This window comes from Antechinus flavipes, chromosome 3, assembly GCF_016432865.1.
Source record: "Antechinus flavipes isolate AdamAnt ecotype Samford, QLD, Australia chromosome 3, AdamAnt_v2, whole genome shotgun sequence".
Lineage (NCBI taxonomy): Eukaryota > Metazoa > Chordata > Mammalia > Dasyuromorphia > Dasyuridae > Antechinus > Antechinus flavipes.
In genome coordinates, this window is record NC_067400.1 from 360,585,676 (window position 1) to 360,610,432 (window position 24,757).

The following is a 24,757-nucleotide window of genomic DNA, read 5'->3' on the forward strand; positions in this document are numbered from 1 at the left end:
TCCTAGGTTTATTTCAAAAGTTGAAGAAGTCTTGAATGACTGGAAACTCATTGGAAACTCATTGGGAAAGCCACTTGAAAAGGTCAGATTTGCTATTTGCTGTATAAAAAAAACCCTTTCTAAATTGTCGTTTGCCACAATAATCCTTTGTATCTTTAAATTCTTAGTCATTTAAAGTTATATGTAATTTGCTTTAAACGGTATCTAATGGAAATTGATGACAGGCATATTTAACTCTCTAGTCAAAAAGTACATGTTGAATGCTTGTGAAACATTTCAAAAATAAAGTTTTATATAGAATGCAATAATTTGTGGGTGATTTTTTTTTTTTTCTTCCTTAACTCTCAGTATGGAGAAAATAGTAAAGGCTCTTTGTTCATCTGCTTTCTCTACTGGATTTTGGGACTGAGCTTTTTGTTTGACTATTCATTGACTTTTTTGATTCTCTTCAGACTTTTCTAGTTTTGTGACCCTAGACTAGTAATTACTTTCTAAGCTTCAGTTTCTTCTTTTATAAAATCCAGATAACATTAGCACACAACTCACAGAATTGTTAGAATCAATTGAAATAAAATATGTAAAGTCCCTTGCAAACCTTAAAAGTTCTTTATACATTCTACCTGCTATTGCTACTTAGTACCATCACCACTACCACCGCTGCTAATAATGTAGAGAATAGTTCTTGACTTTAATTTATTATATGTGATTATGTGAATATTAGAATTAGCCATAGAGATGGTGAAGGGAGAGAGAAAATGTAGAACTGAAAATAAAATAAATTTTTAAAAAAGTATTTAACAATCCACATCTCAGTTAAGAAGATAATACTGTGAAAAAGTTTTTTTTTTTTTTAAAAAAGAGAAGATAATACTGTGTAAGTAAAAATAGGTTTTCAGCAGATCATTTTTTGGCTAGAACCAAAATAGGCTATAAACTTTTTATAACAATAAGTAGAATTTAAATATGATAGCTTCTCTGACCTTAAATATTATCTTTTTAATATAGTGTTTAAAATGTATTTATTCTTAAGAAAAATTATATTACATAAAGATTATTTAAACTTTTTTAAAATTTAAATTTAAATATCTGCATGAGAATTTTGCTGTTTGAACTTCAGATTCTTTTGTTTGTAAATTAAACTACTTTGGTTACTTAATTCCTTGGGCAAATATCTTAAATATAAGAAATTAATGAACATTTTTTGGTTATGAGGTGTTTTGGTGCTTCATTTCAGGCCTCTGTTGCTTTAAAATGTTGTAAAGCTCTTTGAAAGCTTCAAATGCTGTATTTCCTCTGTTACTATATGACACCAGACAAGTCATTTATAATATTTCTTTGCTCCAGTTTCCTTATCTATAAAATGGAGATGATAATAATAGCATATTGCTGTAATGTTAAATGAGATAATTTTAAAGCACTAAATAGCACAGTGCAGGGCAATATAATGTTTTGTAAATATTAGCTTTTATCACTGTTACCATTATTTTTAGAAGTTTTATGACCATAATAAATGTTGCATATTATAAACAGTTATAAAATTTTTTTTGGATAGCAAAACATAATTTAAAGAAATGTCATATGTAATCTAAAGCACTTCTTTAATATTGTATTTAAAATTTATTTTTTTTTTTACAGAAAATTGGTGTATCAACATAAATATTAATGAACTTTCGCAAAATAAAACTGCTTAATGTTTTCTGTAGATAGTTTGTAAAATAGATTTCCTTTTATATAGTGCTTTGTAGGTTGACACTTTCCCTTTTGTTGTTCTTACTTTCAAACTTTATTCCATGTTTTGGGGCCCTGTGAGTTAACATGATCCAATCTAACCCCATCATTTTACCTATGAAGAAACTCACATATATGAAGTAAATTTGTTTAAAGATACAAGTTAGTAATTGACCAAGTTAAAATTTGAGTGCAGGTCTTCTGAAAGCCACTGTGGAGAGTTAAAGACTTAGTCAGGGAGACTGGTATTGTAGTATTCTAAAGTGTTATTTGGTTTGGGAATTGTTGCTCTGATGCTGATGCCCAAAGTAATTAATGTCTGTGAAATAATAAATTAAGTTGCCATATGACACTATTTAACCCTGCAAGAACTAGCTTACTTTGAGGATTAGTTTGGCCCAGTAGGTTAGGTTTTTTAGTAAATCTTAGATTAAGCACTTAAAAATCAGTGGATTCCATCATATGATTATGGATCAGTCTTTCTTTATTCAAATCTTTCACCTGTGAAGATTATAACCTTTCCATTCCTTTTAGCTTCATCTATATTTGTTCTTGCCAATTGAATTTTGGCAGGGTTTTTTTTGTTTGTTTGTTATTTTCCCAGTAGTACAGTGCCTAACATATATAGTTGGTGCTGATTAAGCTGATTATTTTTGAAATAATAAATGAATGGATTCTTGCCTTTCCATAAATCTATCAGAGTTTTTCCAAGTAATATTCTAGAAGCCTTCATATAATTTTTTCATTTTTCATTTTTCAGTGACTGTCTAATTCTCCCTACAAGATTAGTCTTCCTTTTCAATCATATAGGTTTTAGATAATTTCCTAAGATATTTTCCAAAGATAGACCATTTATATATTAAAAACATATTGGGAGAGACTTAATTAAGGTAATGTTCTTTTTCCAAAATGTACTCTAAAAGTGACAAATTTTGCTTGGTTAGGTGAGTTTCAAAATCAGTATTTTGTGATTTTTAGAATTTTAATTTCATTAAAAATATTGGAAGGTAGTGTCTTATTTTCTTATGACTTGTTTTCCATTTTTGGCCTTTATTTTTCACATTTTATTTGGCAAGAATTTTGTACTGAATTTTATATTCAGTGCTCTTATTAATGGTTTGTATTTTACAAGATGGCCACTATCCCAACTTTCAAGTCATTTGTGAGTTTTTTTGGAGGGGGTTTTAGGGGTTGTGATGGTGGTGTTACTGTTTTCAAACTTGGGATTCATTTTTCCAATGTTAATGACAATATTTGGACTAGGTTTTAAAATTTTATTTCACCCATAATATAAATGAAGTTATAATATTGGTAACACAAGCAGTCCATAACTTAAAAACATTTCTTACAAAAGGACAGTTAATCTATCTAGAAATTCACCTCTCTCATGGAATAACCAAAAACACCTCTCCTTCCTGCCAAAGTTGACACAACTCTCTTTTGAAGCCATCACCCTTCACAATCACATGTGGCTGGAGCTGATTCTGGCCTTATCCTCTTAATTTTCAGATTTTTATCATGCAAAAAATTGAGCTGCTAAATTTTTGTATGTGTAGGTTTTTTGCCTTTTTCTTTGATCTTTCTGAGGTATAAGTTAAATAGTGATATTCTTGTGTTTACCCTTATTTTATTCTTCTATGAAATCTACATAGAACTGGAAGAATCCCAGTTCTAATTGCTGAGACTGTTGGTGTTTTTTATAGAATTGTGTCCTTTATTGTCAAAAGCTTTTTCTTCATCTATTGATATGCTAACTTGTTTTTGCTTATTCTATTATAATATAATAATTATTATACTAATAATAGTTATTAATAATCTATAACTATATATAAAATAACTATTATTATAGATTAGTTATATCTAATACCCCAGTATTAACTAAACACAAAGACAGACACTCAATAGAAGGGTAATGACTGACTTTTTGACAAAAACTGCTGGAAAAAATTGGACAGAAATACTTAGATTTAAACCAATAATATCATCGCTTACTTCAAAGGAGAACATAAAAAGCCACATCATAAATTAAAGAAACAAGGGGAAAGTTAATCTATTAAATCTTTGGGTAGAAGAAAAGTTCATAATAAACAAGGGATTGATAGAGGATCATAGATCAAATGAATAATTGTAATTGGAGTTAAAAGTTTTTGTATAAGCAAACCTAATAAAAACAAAATTGAAAGGGAAATAGCTGTGGGAAAAATCTATAACATTTTCTCTGGTAAAGGTCCCATTTCCAAGATTACTTAAGAAACTGATGGAAATATATGATTAAAAAGCTATTCCTCAGAATATGAAATCAAGGATAGAAATCCAGATGATAGCTATATGAAAAAAATATTCAAATCACTAATAATTAGAGAAATCAATTAAAGTACATAGGAGATTCTAGCTCACACCCATTAGTTTGACAAAAATGACAAAAAAGGAAGATAAGTTTTGGAAGGGCTATGGGAAAATACACATGAGTGCAGTATTGGAACTTTGAATAAGTATAACCATTCTGAAGAAGCAGTTTGTAACTATACACAAAAAGTTACTAAATAATGCACAAACTTTGGTGTAAATCTCTGCTAGATATATACCCAAAAGAAGTCAAATAAAGAACAAACTATATATAAAGAAGAAAAAATATAACCGCTCTTTTTGTAGCAAAAGCAAAAACTGGGAAATTGGAGATGCCTAACAATTTAAGAATGACCAAATAAATTGTGGTATATTAATATGATGGGATGCTATTGTAATATAAGAAATGAAGAAAGAGGTAATTTTAAAAAGACTTAGAAAAATTTATGTGAACTGATGCAGAGTGAAATAAGCAAAAGACCAATTTATTTTATAGCATCAATGATGTGAATAATTTTGAAGATTTTTATAAACTTACAAAGAATGAAATGAGCAGAACTAGGAAAACAATAAAATTAACAATACTACTGAAATAAACAAAATTGAAAGCTCTAAGAATTATAGTCAGAACAAAGAGCTTTTGTGATTCCAGAAGTGATGATGAAAATATTATAATACATTATTAGATATTATAGGTTTAGATTATAGAATATAACAATATGTACACACACACACACACTGCTACTCAGAGTCATTGAGGAAATTTATTTTGTTTGTATATTTGTTAGGGAAAAAAATTTAATGGGGTAAGGAAGTGGGAGAAAAAGAAAAGAGATTTCTATTAATTAAAGAATAGAACGTTTGGGGGATTGCTCCCAATAGAAAATGTGTGAACTTTAACTCTAGTTTTACTTGTTTAACTTTGTTATAAAATGTGGGATTAGTCTGTAAATATTTGTAAAGGTAAAATAAAAACATCAATAAAAACTTAAAAAAAATTTCAAGTTGGAAATCCTCAAATTTCTTGTAGTTACTTTTTAATAAAAGATAGATTCTATGGTAATATTAACACTATATTAGTTAAATGAGTTAAATAGTATCTTGTAGCTTAATCTTAGAACTTGGAGAAAGTCCAAATTTCACACAGCTGATTTTACTGATGAACTTTTCATAACACATTATTTTTGAAATTAGTTAAAAGATAATCATGTGGAATAGAAGAAGAAAAGGAAGAAAGGATTCCATTTTCCCAAAAGAAAGGTTCACCCTTGCATCTTCTGCTCTAGCAACTTTAATCTTTTTTTTCTTCTCAAGTTTGTCTTTTTTCCACTCAAAATGCTATTTTCTTAAGGCTGATGATTTCTTCTAGTTGTTAGGAAGAAAGCTTTTTGATAAAACTAATTTACACAAAAGTGTAATGTAATGGCAGCTACTTCACTAGACTTAATAAGATCAATTTCTAGTTAACCTCAGCAAATCTGATAGAATTTCTCACTTGTAACAAAATGAAGTAAAAAACAGAATATAATGAAAAATAATGTGGGATACAAATATAGTCTCTGGATGATAGGATTTAAAAATGGGAAAGAACCTTAGAGTTAATCAAATTTTAGAATCTTGCAAAGTTAAAGGGTAACTGTTTCAACCCATATCTGAATAATTGTCCTATATAACACGACAAACATTGTTATTCACCTTAAAGATCTGTTAAGTGATCTTTTGAGGATAGAGCACCAGCGCTGAAGTCAGAAGGAACTGTGTTCAGATCTAGCCTCAGACACTTAACACTTCCTAGCTGTGTGAGCCTGGGCAAGTAACTTAACCCCAATTGTCTCAGGGGAAAAATATCTTCCAAGTTGAATCATTCATGATACCTCATTGAATTTAGCCATATGACCATTTTTATATAGTTGTCTAGGACAGACATAGTTTTATTGTTTTGCTAAGAATAGGATGAAAGACTACAAAATACTTAAAATTAAACTAAACTATTGCTCTATTACTTTGATCTATCAGTTTAATAACAAAAAAGAGCTGTCAAAAAAGAAATTAGGTTAAAATGGCATAACTATTGATTAAGCCATGTTGACCCCCTGTGATGAACAGATATTCAGTTATTTCTTTTATAATGCATTCTAGAATTTTATTAGGAATCAAAGTCAAGTGTTGTGGTGTTCTCTTTAAAATATAATGGTTCTCTCTGGGAGCAGGTTTCTTGGGGAGGTTTTTCTGGAGGCAGCCTTAGTTTCAATTCAGAGTAATAATCACTCCAAATATAGCCAGCTGATAAAATCCAAACATTTATTTCTTATCTCTTGGGCCCAGTTAGCTTTCTTAGAGGCTTATTTCTCTGCTTGGTTCCAAGAGTTCTTGCAGCTTGTCCTTTGCCTCTGCTTTTTTCAGCCTCCAGCCAGCACAAAGGTAGAAGATGGAATGAATCTGACTCCGCTTCCGAGAATGGGCTTTTGGGCTTCTGTATTTCCCAGAGTGTTCTTTGGCCCTGAGAGCTTCTTGCTTATATGCTGTTCACTGAGTACACACCAATCATTATATCACTGGGAAACCATTATTTGTTGTATGATTAAATCAATGCTAAACTAGATTTAAATATTGTCTCCTCAATTCCACTTAGTACTTTGTTTCAAGTTCTGGCCCATAACATCTCATAGGATCAGATCAATCATACTGAACCATGCTAAATTTGATAATTATTGTCTCTATCAACTCTAATGAGTTAACACTTTGTAAGGATTCCAGCAAAGTGTAATGGCTTATATTTTGAAGATGAATTATAATGCAGATCTCTACTCAGACCTAATGTTTCATTATATTTTACTAAGTGACCTTATTTAAAGTATTGGTACCAAGAAACTCCCCAGAATGTTTTTGCTTTTTAGCATTTTCACTTCTGAAGCTGTAGCTTCTCTAAAAGTCTTAGGGTTTTTTATTATTCATCTTTGGTTTGTCCCAGACCACCTCAGCAATACCAGTATTGTACCTTGGTGACACTGCAGTTATATCTGAATTAGAAAAGGAATTGAAGTTTCAGTTACAAGAGTAGTGGCAAGGTCAGTGATGGCAGTTCATCTGGTAGTTATTATTTAAGTAAAAATTACCTGTAATTATATTGAATATTTAATATAACTGTTTAGATTAAATTAAGAGGAAAGTATCTAATGCAGATTTGAAAATAGGAGTGAATGAATGAATGAATGCATTGAAAAGCATTATTATATCAGTCACTGCCAAGCATTAAGGATACAAATATAATTATCAAGACAGTCCCTGCTCTCATGAAACTTATACTGTAAGAGAGGAAAACAACAAATGTAAGAAAATGGTGACCAGGGGAGTTGGAAGCTGAGTTTAATTATTCCCTCTGCTTTTTAATACCAGTATAATCTTGGACAAGTTCACTTTCCAAACTTACCAGTTTCCTCAGCTGTGAAAGATGAAGAGGTTGAGCTAAATCAGTGTTTCTTAAAAGGTGAACTAGGCACAACAAGAAGTCCTTGACAGCCTTTCATGATGGTTATGAGGTGAAAACTAAAAAAATGTTAATTTCTAATGGCCCACAGCATAAGCTCTTTGGGGTCCTTATTCACTTTTAAGAATATAAAGAGGTCCTGAGACCAAAAAGTTTGAGAACTGCCGAACTACATTGATGATGACTAAGGTTCCTTCCTGCTTCTAATTATTAGTCCTATGTGCTTTCATTATTTTGACCTACCTCTAGTATTTATACAATTGGTATATCCTGTTAATATGCTATAGCTGCCCAAGCTTTAAACTTTCTGAAGATCTAGTTTCTTCTGAATACAACTTTGACTTTGTCACCATTTCTATAGTTATTGCTGTTGCCGTAATTCTGTTCCTCAGGCATTGATAATTTTGTCTTGAGCTATTTTTTGTATATAGCTATAGGAAATTAAAGAGGCAGATAGATAGTACAATGGGTAGAGTGCAGGGGCTCATCTTCCCAAGTTCAAATTTGGCCTCAGAAACTTAATTTGTGACTCTAAGCAAGTCACTTAACCTCACTTGCCCCAGTTGTCTTATCTGTAAAATGAGCTAGAAAAAGAAATGGTGAACCATTCTAGTAACTTTGCCAAGAAAATCCCAAATGGGTTCACAAAGACTCACACATGATTTCACTAAACAACAATAAAAATGGGTAATTATGTATAGATACAGCTGTTATTCATAGTAAGCTGATATTTAGGATCTAACTTAGAGTGGTAACAGGGCTCTCATGCTGTCTTAATTCTAGCCCTTATTAACTGATACCTGTATTATTAATTTTTTTTTTTTACTTTTCATGATCTTTGATTTTTATATTAGCCCTCTCTTTGAATATATTCTTTCCTATTCCCTTATCTAGTAATCCATCATTTTTAACAAAAAATAACAAGTCAGCCAATCTAACTATGCTATCACTTCAGTCTCCCAGCAAATGCTATGGTCGCCATTCATAGTCCCCTCTGCCAAAAAAAGAGAAAAGGAGAAGCATTGGGTTCTCCTCTAGAAGTACCACCATTCTCCCAGTAGCTACATTCATAACCTTGGAGTGCTTGGATTGGAGAAGGGACTATAGTCTGGAAACAGATTAGACTGTTACAAGTCTATGTGAGTGCTAGTCAAGTTGTGTGTTATTGTGGTATCAGTGGTAATAAAAAAGAATATGGCAAAGGATACTCTGGTGTTAGAATAAATAGGAATTGAGAAATTTTTGATTGTTGGAGATGAGGGAGAGGGGAAAAGTCAAAGATAAACATGGAAGAAGATGAATTGAGGTACTACTAATAGCAATAATTGAGTCCCAAAAAGGAATAAGTTTGTAGAAAAATACTAAAAATTGGCTTTAATGTGATGCGTTTATATTGGTGGGGTATGTCTAGGTATAAATGTCCTATGGGTAATTGAAAACACTGAGTGGAGCTTCAAAGGAAGAGATTTCAGCAGATGAGTATTGAAGAGGCCCATTCTTCCTTAGGGAAAAAGTTTTTACAAAGGCATTGAGAAAGGAAAGTACAGAATGAGAATAGTTAGAACATGAAGTATAAGAAAAAGTAATGTAAGGTTAAAATTAGGAAGGTGGGTTTGGAGGCAGCTAGGTGGTGCAGTGGATAAAACATTAGCCCAGAAGTCAGGAAGATTTGAGCTCAAATGTGGCCTCAGACACTTAATACTTCCTAGCTGTGTGACCCTGGGCAAGTCACTTAACCCCAATTGCCTCAGCAAAAAAAAAAGAAAGAAAGAAAGAAAGGTGGATTGTAGGTAGATTATGGAGACTATTAAATACCTTGGTGAAATTAGGATGCAATATGTATCTGGCATTTTGGTGATCTACTGTATTAGTAACTTTATTAAAAATTAACAATGAAACAAAGTTACTTTGGCGTAATACTTATTTTGCATTTATGCTGGTTCCCTATGATTTCTGTTTATTGTTTCCAAGGACTTACAAACAAACTCTTTAATAAGCTATTTATTAATTTTATTGGGTGCTATTGTTAGGATTACTGTAATTCTGAGTTCTTTTTCACCTTTTTTGAATATTAGTTTTTATTCATTCTCTTGGGATTTGTTTCAGTTTCCCTGATTTTTCAAAAGTCACTGATAGATTTTATAATTACATGTGTAATTTGCTCTTTTGGTAATTCTAGATCGAAGTGATAGATCTGGACTCAAAGATTGACACCTCTTTAAATGATTAAATAAACATGTGCCCACTTTTTGCAAGACATTGCTAGGCAGTGGGGATACAAGTATTTTAAAATGACATAATACATTTTTTAAATTTAATGTTTTGTTTTCCCCCAATTACATATAAAAACAATTTTAACATTCTCTTTTTTTCAGATTTTGAGTTCCAATTTCTAATTCTTTGCCACCAGTAAAAGAGCTGCTACAAATATTTTTGTATATATTTTTGTTTTTTATCACTTTGGTATAAGACTCAGTATTGATGTTGCTGGGTTGAAAGATATGCATAGTTTTATAGCCCTTTGGGCGCAATTCCAAATTGCTTTCCAGAATGATTGAATCAATATATACTTTTACCAACAGTACATTAGTATTTAATTTTCCCATATCCCCTTTAACATTTATCGTTTTCCTGTTCTATCATATTAGCCAGTCAAATAGGTATGTGATGGTAGCTCAGAATTGGTTTAATTTGCATTTCTCTTATCAATAGTCATTTATAACATACGTGATTATAAATAGCTGTGATTACTGTGTCTGAAAACTGCCTATTATCATTTGATCATCTATCAATTGAGGAATGATTCTTATGTCTATAAATTTGACTCAGTTTTCTAAATATCTGAGAAATGAATTTTTAATCCGAGAAACTTGCTATAAAATTTTTTTCATAGTAATGCTTATTGTATATTTTCCTCCATCCTATTTTTCTGTTTATCCTGCTCTTTCCATTTTACCCTGTCTATTATCTCTTTCTTCTTTTACTTTTCTATATGGTAAGATAGATTTCTACACCTAGCTGAGTGTTTATATCATTTCCTGTTTGAGCCAGTTCTGCTGAGAGTAAGGTTCACATGGTCCTCCTCTCCCTTATCTTCTCCTCTACTATAAAATTTCTTTCAGTTCTCTTTTACCTGTCCCTTAACCTTCTCCCAGTTCATTCTTCTTTGTCAATCTTTAATTTTATTTTAAAATAATTATCCAATTATATTCAACTCAATCCCATGCCCTCTATGTATCAAGTGCCCTAATAATGGGAATGTTTCTAGGAATTGAATTCAAGTATCATTTTCCCATGTAGAAATGTAAACAGTTTAATTTTAATCTTACAGTTTACCTTTTTATACTTCTTTTGAGTTTTGTTTTTGAAAGTCATTTTTTTTTTCCTGATGCTGAGTGAAATGAGCAGAACCAGGAGATCATTATATACCTCAACAACGATACTGTTTGAGGATGTATTCTGATGGAAGTGGATCTCTTCGATAAAGAGAGCCTTAATTGATCAAAGATGGACAGAAACAGCTACACCCAGAGAAAGAACACTGGGAAATGAATATAAACTGCTTGCATTTTTGTTTTTCTTCCCCGGTTATTTATACATTCTGAATTCAGTTCTCCCTGTGCAACAAGAAAACTGTTCGGTTCTGCACACATATATTGTATCTAGGATTTACTGTAACCCATTCAACATGTAAAGGACTGCTTGCCATCTAGGGGAAGGGGTGGAGGGAGGGAGGGGAAAAATTGGAACAGAAGTGAATGCAAGGGATAATGCTGTAAAAAATTACCCTGGCATGCGTTCTATCAATAAAAAGTTATTAAAAAAAAAAAGTCATTTTTTTTTTCTATTCAGCTCTGGTGTTTTCACCAGGAATGCTTGGAAGCCCTCTTTTTCATTGAATATCTGATTTTTACTCAGAAGGATTATACTCATTTTTGCTTGATGAGTGATTCTTGGTTGTAATGCTAACTCACTGTGCCCTATGGAATATCATATTCTAAGCCTTTGACAATATATTCTTTTAAGGAGCTTATTTTCTGGAAGAACGGTAGAAAAAGTATAAATAATATGAATACTGTGTTATGTAAAGTAGGTTGTAATGAAGTTTAAAGAGAGCCCTCAACTAAATGAAAATTTTAAAAAAGAGATAATACTTTCAGCTGAGGTGATCACATGAGTAGAGTACATGGAACTTTTATTAAATTTTAAAGAAAAATTATTTTTAATGGCAGAAAATGAAGGTGTTGGGATAAAAGGCCTTGGCTAATGCCTTGAAATAGAAACCTTGTGACAAGTTTGGAAGGTTCATTTTAAGTTTTAAGGTAAATGAAAGGAAATAAAGACTGGAACAGGATGTGGCTATATTGTGAAGGGCTTAAATGTATAACTAAAGAGACAATATTTTTATCCTAGAACCATTACAAATTTTTAAACAGGGGGAGTGACATGGTTGGACCAGTGCCACAAGATTTATCATTTTGGCAACTGTGTGAAGGACAGATAAGAGATGAGCAGCTCTCTTTCCTTTTCCTTTCTTGGACTACAATTTCTTTTAGCTCTTTAGTTTAAAGAAAATTGTCCTGGTTTAAGAAATAAAATGGGAATTTAGTTATTCACGTTTTCTTCTTTGTTCTCATAACAGTGTCACCTTTGCTGAACATCAGTTCAGCTTGTCCTTTCTGAATGCACTTTGTGTATTAAACATGCTTTTTAGAAAATACTTTATGCTAATTTGAGTATTTTCCATAACCCTTAACTAAATTTAGGCTTTAATATAGAAACTGTTAAATCTTGTATTGACTTGATTGTGGCTGCACCATATTTGAATAACTTTTTTTTTTTTTTTTTTTTTTTTTTTTTGGGCAACATTTCCTCCTTGACCTGGGAGTTCTGGAATTTGGCTATAATATTCTTGGGACTTTTGATCTTGGGATCTCTTGAAAGGTTCTAGTTCTAGAATATCAGGACAGTTTTTCTTAATAAATAATTTTTTTTTCCCTTTTTTTTTTGATAAATTCTTGAAAGATAATGTTTAGGCTGTTTTATGTTTCAGCTAGAGCAGTAATTTTAAAATTATCTCTCCTTAATCTTTTTTCCCAAGTCAGTTATTACCCCCAAGAAATATTTCACATTATTTTATTTTATTTTTTTTCATTCTTTTGGTTTTTTTTCCTTCCAGTACAATCCCTATTCTACCCTTAGTTTCTTTTTTATATCACTATAGTAAAGCCAAATTATATCTACACTCGCTAAGAATAATACCCTTAATAAAGATTCTCAAAATATTTTAATCTTTAAACAACTTATTTTTTTCTTCCCTTTTTACCTTCTTATGATTTTCTTGAATTCTGTATTTGAAGATTAGATTTTCTTTTCAGCTCTGGTCTTTTCATCAAAAATAATTGAAAATCCCCTATCTCATTGAATGTTCATCTTTTTCTCTAAAAGATAATGCTTAGTTTTGTTGGGCAGTTGATTCTTGCCTGCGATCTAAGCTTCTTTGCCTTGTGAAATATCATATTCCACGTCCTTTGATCTTTTAAAATAGAAGCTGCTAGGTCCAGAATAATACTGATAATGGCTCCTTGATATTTGAATTGTTTCTTTCTGTTTGTAGTATTTTCTCCTTGATCTGATAATTCTGGAATTTAGCTAAAGTATATTTTGCAGTTTTTATTTTGGGGTCTCTTTGAAGAGATGATGAATGGATTCTTTCAGTGGCTGTTTTATTTTCTGATTGTAGGATATCAGGGCAGTTTTCAATGATTTCTTGAAAGATGTTGTGTAAGCTGTTTTTTTCATAATGGTTTTCAGGTAGTCCAATAATTCTTAGATTGTCTCTCCTGGATCTATTTTCCAGGTTAATTGTTTTTCCAACGAGGTATTTTATATTTTCTGATATTTTTTCATTATTTTTGATTTGTTTGATTCTTGGTGTCTCATTGAGTCATTCACTTTCCTTTGTTAAGTTCTTATTTTTAAGGAATTATTTTCTTCAGGTAAATTTTTTAACTCCTTTTGCATTTGGCCAATTGAACTTTTAAGGGAGTTGTTTTGTTCATTGAATTTTTTTTTCCATTTCGCCAATCTATTTTTTAGGGAATTGTTCTCTTTTCCCATTTCATCAGTTGTTTTTTTTTTGTTTGTTTGTTTTTCTATTTTTCCAAATCTGCTTTTTAAGAAGTAGTTTTCCAGTATATATTTTTTTCCATTTCACCAATTGTAATTTTTAAGTTGTTTTCTTCAGACAACTTTTGTGTTTCCTTTTACAAGCTTTCATTTCCTTTCTCCATTTTTCTTCTAATTTTCCTTTTTAATCCTTTTTGAATTCTTCCAAGAGAGCCTTTTGAGTTGGAGACCAATTCATATCATCCTTTGAGGCTTCATCTGGAAACAGTGCCCCCAGAGTTTGAAGTCTGTTCTTTTCTTGTCTCCAAAATACCTATCCATAGTCAGAGATCTTTTTTCTTTTTTTTTTTTTTGCTCATTTTTAAAGGGTTGAGGTCTGCTCTTAGGGCAAAGGGGAGATTGTTCCAAGTTTCCTCTACGGTACTTTAGGGGTTTTACACTGTCCTGGGGCTAGCATTGCTGGCTTCAAGTCTTATTTGTTATGCTGGGGTTCAGGAGCTCACTACTTGATTCTATAGTTTGTTGAAGGTCTCACAGGTAGTCTGCTTATCCACTGGTTTCTGAACCAGGAGAGTAGCCAGTGCTACTAGTATTTTGCTAAGGACTTCTCCAACTTGTGCCTCCTTGTGCTGTACCTGAGCTGGGTTATGTCCCCCCTTCCCTGATTGAGACAGACCTTTTCTGAAGTCCTTCCAAGATATCTTTTCTGGAAATGTATAACCCTTCAAATATTTGTGGGTTCTGTTGCTCCAAAATCCATTCAGAGGTTTGATCTGGAAGCCAGGAACTTCCTGTCTACTTTCCGCCATCTTGGCTCTGCACCCTTTTTGGTTTTTCAATAATTGTTTCTTAATTTGTCATAAAGTCATTAGCTTCCATTTGCTCATAGTTTTTCATTTTTAAGGAATTATTTTCCTCTGAACTTTTGTACCTCCTTTTCCATTTGGCCAATCTTTTAAAGGCATTCTTTTCCTTATTAGCATTTTGCACTTCCTTTTGGATCACTCTCATTTTTCTTCCCAATTTTTCCTCCCCCTCTCTTACTTGATTTTTCAAAATAGCTCCTTTGAGCCCTTCTATGATCTGAGACCAATTCCTGATTTTCTTGGAAGCTTTGGATGTAGGAATTTTGACTTTGTTATATTTTGAGTGTGTATTTTCCTTCCTTGTCACCATAGTAACTTTCTTTGGTCAGAATCTTTTTCTATTGTTTGTTTGTTTTCTCAACTTTTAACTCTTTGTTAAAGAAGGAAGGATTCTGTTTCCAGAACAGAGGGTGCAATGTCCCAATCTTCAGAAATTTTGTGCAGCTGTTTTCAGAGATCCTTTTAGGGATGGATAAGTTTTCAATTCTATCAAACAATATGATTCAAGGAAAATTGTATTTATTACTCTCTTGGCCTATGCTCTGGTCTGTGAGAAACCACAAGTTCTTTTTTTCCATCTTAGAATTGTGAAGAGAGTCCCTATTCACTCTGGCTGTAAGTTATAATGTGTTAATCTCTTCCTTACTTTGAAACTGTGAGTCACGACTATGTCCTAGATCTGAGTATGGACAAAGCAACAAGTCCTGCCTCAGTGCTAATATATTGACCTCCTTTTGACCAGCCCTTCGACCCCTTTACTATCTGTGGGCTGAGATCCTTAGACGCTGCCACCATCGTTGTTGCTGCCAATTCAGTGGCTCCTGGTTGCTGTTTTTCCAAGGTCCTTTCATCCTAATGAGAGAAGCCTTTCCTGCCAACCTTTCAAGTTGTTTTTGGTGTGTATGAGCTGAGAGGTCTGGAAACCACCAATGCTGCCACTGGATTGAGAGGTTCCAACATTTGTTCCTGGTTTTCTGGGGCTGTGCTGCTTTCCCCTCCAAGTCCAACAGACCTTTCTTGCTGATATTCTAAGTTGTCCTCAGCTGGAATGCTATCTTTTAGTGGATTCTGATGCTCAAAAATTTATTTAGAGTCATTATTTAAAGGTAGTTTGGAGGAGTTTGAGAAAAAGCTCTGATAAATTAGTTCCACCTCTCAAAAGTCTTAAGAATTTTTCTCATTTTACAGTTGAGGAAAAATAAAATTTAGAGAAGCAAAATGTTTTCACTAATGATCATAGTATGTGTCCAGAAGTAGGCTTCAAAGTCAAGTTTTCTCACTACGAGTAAGTGCTCTTTCCACTTACCTTTTCAAATACTCTCCATTTAGTGAAATGAGGATTTTAGTACATATAAAATGAATATGTTAGACTGGATGAAGTTCTTTCTTGTTTTAACATTCTAAGAATATAGGATTTAGAATACATTCTAAAAATAAGGATATATGAAGAAAGACTGATCTACATCCAGAAAAAGAACTGATAAGTAGAAGTATGTATGGAATAATTTTATACATATATGTTTGTATGTTTGTCCATATGTAGGCACACATACACACACAAGCATTTGTGCCTAATAGGAACCATCTGGGAGGGAAGGGAGGGGAAGACATTTATTTACATGATAATTTTGTTTTTTACTTGAATGGAATAGCAAATTATGTGTACTAGTAGTTTCATGTTTGTAGTTTCATATACAATCATCTTTTTTATTGTACTATGTTATGGAAATGTTTATTTCCTTAAAAATAAAATTGGGAAAAAGGAAAGCAAAAACCCCAAAATAAACAGGGTATCCCAGAAGCCTTAGTATAACTTTAACCCTGCAGTAGGTACAGTTAGTATGAGTTAACAATGAAATATATGAGTATAGGAGGTAAAGACTCATGAGCCCTGCCGTATTTTTAGCATCTGTTGTAGGAAAATAGCATAGTTCTTGATTAGTCTTCAAGAGTATACATAATTACCTCCTTTAATATTCAACTGGCAGTCCTCAATCAACATGATGTATCTGGGATTTGGGGATAAATAACAGGAATCTTCTACCTGATAATTTTTATATATTCTCATTGTTTCTTGAAGTGTGGGGTGCTGTCACATTTTTTCCCAGAACATTTTTATATATAAAATATGTGACAAGAACTACAAAGGACCTCCTGCTAGTTTTAAATCCTTGAAAATAGTTTGTAGTCACAAAATTGGTTTCCTTTGTCACATTTTTCTATTCTGGACTATTGAACAGATCAAAACAGACTCATCATAATTCTTTTTTTTTTTTTTTTTTCATAGTTAACTGATTAGTAGATCAGAGGAATATTGTAAGTATAGTTTACCTGGATTTCAACAAGAAATGAAAGAAGAAAGAGTCCACATGTGTGTGTAGAATGGGGATGGGGTGTTGTATGTAAGGAATAGCAAGAAGGCCCGTTTGACAACTAAATACTACATAAAGATGAATCATGTCATAGCATAGCAAGCTTAAGTTAGAGCTAGGTTGTGATGAGTTTCAAATGCCAAATAGCTGATTTTAATTTTATTTTAGCAGCAATAGGGAACAATTGATATTTGTCAAATAATGGTGTGACATGGTTAAACATATACTTTAGGAAAATCACTTTGGCAGCTATGTATAGGATGGGTTAGAAGTGCAATAAAGCAAGGGGACCACTTAGGAAGTTTGCTGTGTTCCACGGAGGCAGCTAGATGGTTCAATAGATAAAATGCTTGGTCTAGAGTTAGGAACATAAGTTCAAATCCAGCCTTAGACATTCTTTGACCCTAGTAAATCACTTAACCTTTTTTTGCCATTGAAGGAAATAGCAAACTACTCCAGTGTCTTTGCCAAGAACACCCAATATATAATCATGAACAATTGGAAAAAACTGAACAGTGTTCCATGGGAGAGATAAGAAGAGCCTGACCTACAATGAGTAGAAAGAATAGGAAAGTTGTTGGAGTTGTTGGGGACAGAGGAGTTAGAAATAACATGACTTGGCAACTAATTGGATTTGTAGGAAACGAGAGAGCAAGGAGTCAAGGATGCTTCTCTGGAAGTTTGACGAAATAGGGAAGTTCAGAAGAAGGATTGTTTTGGACATGAGTATGAGATGTCTGTGCAACATCCAATTTAGTGGCCAGTTAGTGATCAGAAGATTGGAGATTTTATTTATACACACATACACCCCTTTGGGTGTCATCTGCACATGAGTGTTATTAAAATCTTGGCAGCTGCCAGTAATGTTACTACTGGGCTTATATCCCAAAGAAATCTTAAAGAAGAGAAAGAGACCTGTATGTGCAAGAATGTTTGTAGCAGCCCTCTTTGTAGTGGCCAGGAACTGGAAACTGAGTAGGCATCCATCAATTGGAGAATGGCTGAATAAATTGTGGTATATGAATGTTATGGAATATTATTGTTCAGTAAGAAATGACTAGCAGAATGATTTCAGAAAGGCCTGGAGAGACTCACATGAACTGATACTGAGGGAAATGAGCAGGACCAGGAGATCATTATATACTTCAATAACAATACTATATGATGATCAAGTCTGATGGATGTGGCCATCTCCAGTAATGAGATGAACCAAATCAGTTCCAATAGAGCAGTAATGAACTGAACCAGCTACACCCAGCAAAAGAACTCTGGGAGATGACTACGAACCATTACATAGAATTCCCAATCCCTCTATTTTTTGTCCACCTTCCTTTTTGATTTCCTTCACAGGCTAATAGTATACTATTTCAAAGTCCAATTCTTTCTGTACAGCAAAATAATTGTTTGGACATGTATACTTATATTATATTTAATTTATACTTTAACATATTTAACATGTATTGGTCAACCTGCCATCTGGGAAAGGGGATGGGGGGAAGGAGGGGAAAAATTGGAACAAAAGGTTTGGCAATTGTCAATGCTGTAAAATTACCCATGCATATAACTTGTAAATAAAAAGCTATAATAAAAAAAAAATCTTGGCAGCTGAAAGAATTTAAGGAAGCTTAAATATATCTCAGATTGAATTTTATTGTTTCTATCCTAAACAAAAAAAGTCAGTTTAAGGAATTTACCCCCAAAGAGTTTCATATCTATTAAGCCTCAAGGTTGTAGAGTTTTTTCTTTTATTCTGTGTCACATTCATCCAATTAAGAAGCATTATTTACACGCACACACACACACACACACACACACACACACCCTGTATTTATTCTGCTCTTCATCCTTTTGCTTCTGGATTTCTTTTTGCATTTCTTCCATTCTGTTACAAAATACTCCTTCCTCTTATAAAAAATTTGAACATGGAGTACTATTATTTCTAAAGTCCTTTCACTGTTTACTTTTGTCACTGGGACTTCTCATTTAAAAACCTTCTATAATCAGTGAATACTTTAAGCAGAAAAACATCACTTTATTTCTTCATTGTTCATAGTTTATTGGGTTTAAGTTGAATTACAGTTCTTTATGGCTTTTCTTGAAAAATCTTTCCTCCATATTGGCGGCCTGTGCTTATTTACTCAAGGGGTTTGTGGAAACATTTGCTTTAATTCAAAGATCTGACATATATGTGTGCAAGAAGTAGTACTATGAAATAGTCCCTGCCTTCAAGGAACCTGGGGAGTGGTGAGGATAAAATACCATATGGACCTAGGGAAGTATAATTCATGGTAGGTAGTGAAAATGGTAAAAACAAACTAAACAAAATCTCACAGGGCTTTGGAAATATTTGCAGGAAGGGAGAACTGTTAGCCAGAGATAACAGGATTGTCCTTAGAGAGAAGCTCCTGCTCTTAATCTTGCTTGAGCTTAATCGGTGCTCAATTTAAAGATTCTCACAATAATATTCCTAAAGTGTGCTTCTAGTCATAATTTACTCACTTACTCAGTAGGTTTCAGTGTTCTTATTGTCTTTAAGATAAAATATGAACTATTCTGTTATTTGAATCTCTGTATTCTTTCAGTCTTGACATCTTCTTACAAAAATCTCAGTCTGTGAAGACCATCAAATGCTCCTTCTTTCAAGAGGCCTTCCTGATTCTCTCTCAGCTGTTAATTCCTGCAAATTGTTTGATACTTATTTTGTATGTATTATCTATGTTGTGTCTGTCTGGTTTTCAGGGGATTTTATATTTCTGTATGTCTATATGAAGTGGATAAAAATTGAGGGAGAAAAAAGCTCTTGAGAGTTTATCTTTGCTCTTGTTAATACGTTGTCTGTGGGGCAACTAGGTGGTGCAGTAGATAGAGCACCAGCCCTGAAGTCAGGAGGACCTGAGTTCAAATGTGATCTCAGGCACTTAACACTTCCTAGCTGTGTGACCATGGGTAAGTCACTTAATCCCAGTTACCTCAGCAAAAACAAAACAAAACAAACTGCCTATATATCTTTCACTTGCCATTTGTATTATTTGCTGTTGTGATAGGTGTTATAGCAAGTGCTGATCTTGTGAGATGTCATGGAGGCAAACTTTCAAATGGAGAAGAACAGGCATTTTAAATCTCTCATCAGTCTTCTGGCTCGGCCCTTTGAAGTGTTGGTCCATTTAATTAGCCCGACTAAAAAGTCTTACAAGGGCTCTTCTTCCTTTCCTTCCCTGCTGGTTACCGAAGGAACTCTGAGAGGATCCTTCACACAAACAGCTCTTGGACCCTGCTGCTGCTGCTTCTTGTAATTCTTGTGCTTCCTATGCCCCATGATCAGGCTCCATGTGTTGTGATACGGGAGCTACCTGACAGTGGCTGCTGGAGTTCTAACTCAGACCAATAGAATGGATCTCCTCTTGTGAGCGGATGATGACGATGATTGTATAAGAAGACTGAGAGGCAGTTGCATTGTCTGACCTCTTTCCTCTTCCCTCTTGCCTCCAATTTATTTCATTCCCAGTCTACAAGCAATTGTGAACTGTGTTAGCAAAGGCTACTTTGCAACTCCTTCAGATGTTATAATTCACAGTTGTAAAGGCTCTCAGAGAACTGACCTGCCCCTTCACCTAGGCATGGTCCTTAACAATTTGCCATCTTTTTTTCTTTTTATAGCTTTTTATTTATAAAACTTATGCATGGGTAATTTTTCAACACTGACCCTTGCAAAAACTTCTGTTCAAACTTTTCCCCTTCTTCCCCCCACTCTCTCTCCTAGATGGCAGATATTCCAATACATGTTAAAGTATATTTTAAATGCAATATATGTATACATATTTATACAGTTATCTTGCTGCACAAGAAAAATTGGATTTAGAAAGAAGGTAAAAATAATCTGAGAAGAAAACAAAAATGCAAGCAGACAATAACAGAAAGAGTGGAAATGCTATGTTGTGATACAAACTCATTTCCCAGTGATCTTTCGCTGGGTGTAGCTGGTTCTCTTCATTACTGAACAATTGGAACTGATTTGGATCATCTCATTGTTGAAGAGAGCCACATCCATCAGAATATATCCTCATATAGTATTGTTGTTGCCGTGTATAATGATCTGGTTCTGCTCATTTCACTCAGCACAGTTCATGTAAGTCTCTCCAGGCCTTTCTGAAATCATCCTGCTGATTGTTTCTTACAGAACAATAATATCCTGTAACATTCATATACCACACTTTATTTAACCATTCTCCAATTGATGGGCATCCATTCAATTTCCAGTTTCTAGCCACTACAAACAGGGCTGCCACAAACATTTTTGCACATACGGGTCCCTTTCCTTTCTTTAATATCTCTTTGGGATATAAGCCCAGTAGTAATATTGCTGGATGCACAGTTTGATAACTTTTTTGAGCATAGTTCCAAATTGCTTTCCAGAATGGTTGGATTTGTTCACAATTCCACCAACAATGTATCAGTGTCCCAGTTTTCCCACATCCCCTCCAATATTCGACATTATCTTTTCCTGTCATCTTAGCTAATCTCAAAGGTGTGTAGTCAAGACACATTTCTTATGAATCTTGTTGGGAGATAAAAATCAGACTAAAAGGGAAAAATCACAGGAGAGGTAAAAAAGTATTAAAAAGAAAAGTGAACATAGCATGTGTTGATTTACATTCAATCTCCATAGAGCTTTTTCGGCATGCAGATGGTGTTTTCTATCCAAAGTTTATTGGGACTACCTTGGATCACTGAACCACTGAGAAGAACCAAGTCTTTCATAGATGATCATAGCACATTCTTACTGTTAACTATGTACAATGTGTTCCTGATTCTGTTTGTTACACTCAGCATCAGTTCATGTAAATCTTTGCAGGTCTTTCTAAAATCAGCTTGTTCATTTTTTACAGAACAATAATATTCCATTGCCTTCATGTACCACAACTTGTTCAGCCATTCCCCAATTGATGGGCATCTACTCATTTTCCAGTTCTTTGCCACCACAAAAAGAGCTGCTACAAGCATTTTTTGCACATGTGGGTCCTTTTCCCTTCTTTATGATTTTCTTGGGATACAGACCTAATAATGGCACTGCTGGATCAAAGGGTATGCACTGTTTTATAGCCTTTTGGACTTAGTTCCAAATTGCTCTCCAGAATGGTTGGATCATTTCACAACTCCACATTAGTGTCCCAGTTTTCCCACAGGAAATATTTATTAATCACCCACTATGTATTAGGCACAGGGAATACAAATAGAATGAAAGAATCTCTACTTTTATATTCTAATGAAGACAGTGCATAAATAATTACTTACAGAATAAATATAAAGCAGTTAAATAAAAGGCAGTTTGGAAGAGAGGATACTGGTATTTGAGGGAAAAGATCAGGAAAGACTCTTGTAGGAGATACTGCTTAATCTGTGTTTTGAAGAAAGAGAATAATTTTGTTAGAAAAGGATCTGAAGATAGTACATTTCAATCATGTGGCTTGTCCAGGGCAAAGGCAGGAAGATAGTAGATGGAATATGATGAGAAGACCAAAGAGAATGCTAATTTGGCTAGATTGCAAGGCATGAAAAGGGGAGTAACATAATGAGGCTGAAAAGATAGGAGAGGCCAGGTTGTGAAGCCACAAAAATTTTATCCTAAGTGCAATACGAAGCCTCTGGAGTTTACTGAGAGTAGTAGTGACACGGTTATATACTTAAGGAAAATCACTTTGACAAGCAGGACTTAGGCAGGATTGGAGAGGTAAGAGACTTGAGTCAGGAAGACCAGGTAGTTGAGAGGTGAAGAAATTGAGTTGGTTTTGTAAGTAGAAAAAAGGGGTTAGATGACCAAGATGCTACATCATCATTCTGCCATTCTCCAATCATTCCAGATTTTTGCTATTATAAAGTTGCTATGAATTTCTGTAATTTTTATACCAATAGGTCTGTCTTTTGCTTAAAAACAATTTCCTTGGGCTACAGCTATAGTCACTAAGCTGTAAGTCACTTGGATCACTAAGATGCATCTTTTTTAAATTGCTGTGAAATTTTACAAAGTAGTCATTTATAGTTTTGGGGAGCTCAGTGCAAGTAATACAATGTCATCTGGGAATAGGAATTTTGAGAACTGCATTGAGAATTTTCTGTGACAATGAATATTTATTTTCTTTATTTAACTTTAGGTAATGATATGTAATATATAAGTAAAACTAGTTTTAATATTATTTCTTTGTGTTCGATTCTTCAATTCAGGAAACATTAAGCCTCATATATATCGTGCATTTTATTCAGCTCTGGGAATACAAAAATGAAAAAGATGGAAATGTGTCAGTCTTACAAAATAGAAACTTATAATTAAACAGAAAGTTGAGAATAGAATGGGGAATACACTATGTACACAAAAAATAAATGTGATTAGAAAAAAGGAAAGATTTGCCAAAGTAGAGAAATTTGAGGAGGTAGAGATCATTTTCAGTTTGGAAACTCAAAAAAGACTTCATGGATGAATGGTATTTAACTGAACCTGAAAGAAAGAGAATTTTAATAGGTATAATGAGGAGAGAGAATAGGTTTTAGGAATGGTATGAGGCTTCTATTAAAGCACGGAGGCCTGAAGCACAGAATTAGATTTGGAAAATGCTTTTAGTTCCATTTTGGAATATAGAATGAACTGAAAGCAGTGTGTAGCTGGTAAGGTTTAAAAAAAGTATGTAAGTAGATTATAGATGTAATCATTCTGATAGAGGTTCTGCTATTTGTATATAACCTTTTAATATGTATTGTAAAGTGGTGAGGACTTCTCTTGATATGAAAAATTTTACTTAGAAATTGAACTTGTTTTTTTATGACATACATATATTTGAAAACTAATGTAAATCAAATTTTTGTAAAACCATTATTTTAGTACAATAGTGTGAATGGAAACAAAATTAACAATAACAAAGCCAATCTGAAACTGATACTATCATTCTAATGTCTAAGAAGCTTAAACCTGGAAAATACTTGAGAAATATACCTTCCCTCTTTGCAGAAGTGGAGAATGGTGAATATGGAATACTGCATGTATTTCCAGCCTCTATTCATATGTATAAAGATTTTGCCAAACTTTTTTTTTTTTAATTAAAAAAAATATTCTTTGTTATGAGAGTGGCTCAGTGGGAAGGGGAGATATATTTAAAAATGAATCTGATATAAAAAAAAAGTTATTTGAACAACAATTTTAAAAGCTAAAAACTAAATTGATGAATATGGAACAAAAGGTCTTATTTTTATTTATTTTTTTTGTATATACAGTCATTCTTTATTTTTATTTTAAATTAGAATTTTTTTCGCTTCACTTCAAATTTAATTATGCTTATAGTTTGAAGCTCTATATTTTTGGGGTGGGAGCAGGGGGAAAATTCAATAACTAATATATACAAAATGAAAATAATTATGAAAAAGTTTGAATAATTTTATTTTTAAATGCAGGGCATATTTACTAGTGGAATATGGGAAGAAAAATCAGATGAAATTTCCTTTGCTGACTTCAAGTTTTCTATCACTCATCATTTTCTTGTGCAAGAATCCAGTGATAAAGAAGGAAAAGAAGAAGTATTAGAAGGTAGATATGTTTTACTATATATATTTTTATCCTTCCCATTTAAGGAAATTATGGGAAAAAAACTTAAATTATTTCATTAAAAACTTTTGAAGTATTTTTAATGAAATCATTTCTTAGAAGTTTTTAATAACTTTGCCATTTTAGAAATCTATGCTTTTCATAATAAAATCTTTAAATGAGAAGTTTTCTTTTGAGTTCCCAGAGAACTAGGTAGTTATATTTCCTTATAATTTGGATAAGCAGCTTATTAAAAATATAA

At 33.0% G+C, this 24,757-nt stretch overlaps 1 protein-coding gene across 2 annotated transcripts in view; it reads left to right on the forward strand.

Moving 5' to 3' along the window:
* RAB3GAP1 (RAB3 GTPase activating protein catalytic subunit 1) overlaps positions 1–24,757 on the forward strand; it is a 96,065-nt gene that overhangs the window by 4,513 nt on the left and 66,795 nt on the right. For both annotated transcript variants that reach the window (XM_051985784.1, XM_051985786.1), the window contains exons 3-4: positions 7–82; positions 24,366–24,498. In XM_051985784.1, the coding sequence (XP_051841744.1) occupies positions 7–82; positions 24,366–24,498 (209 nt within the window). The remainder of the gene's footprint in view (positions 1–6; positions 83–24,365; positions 24,499–24,757) is intronic.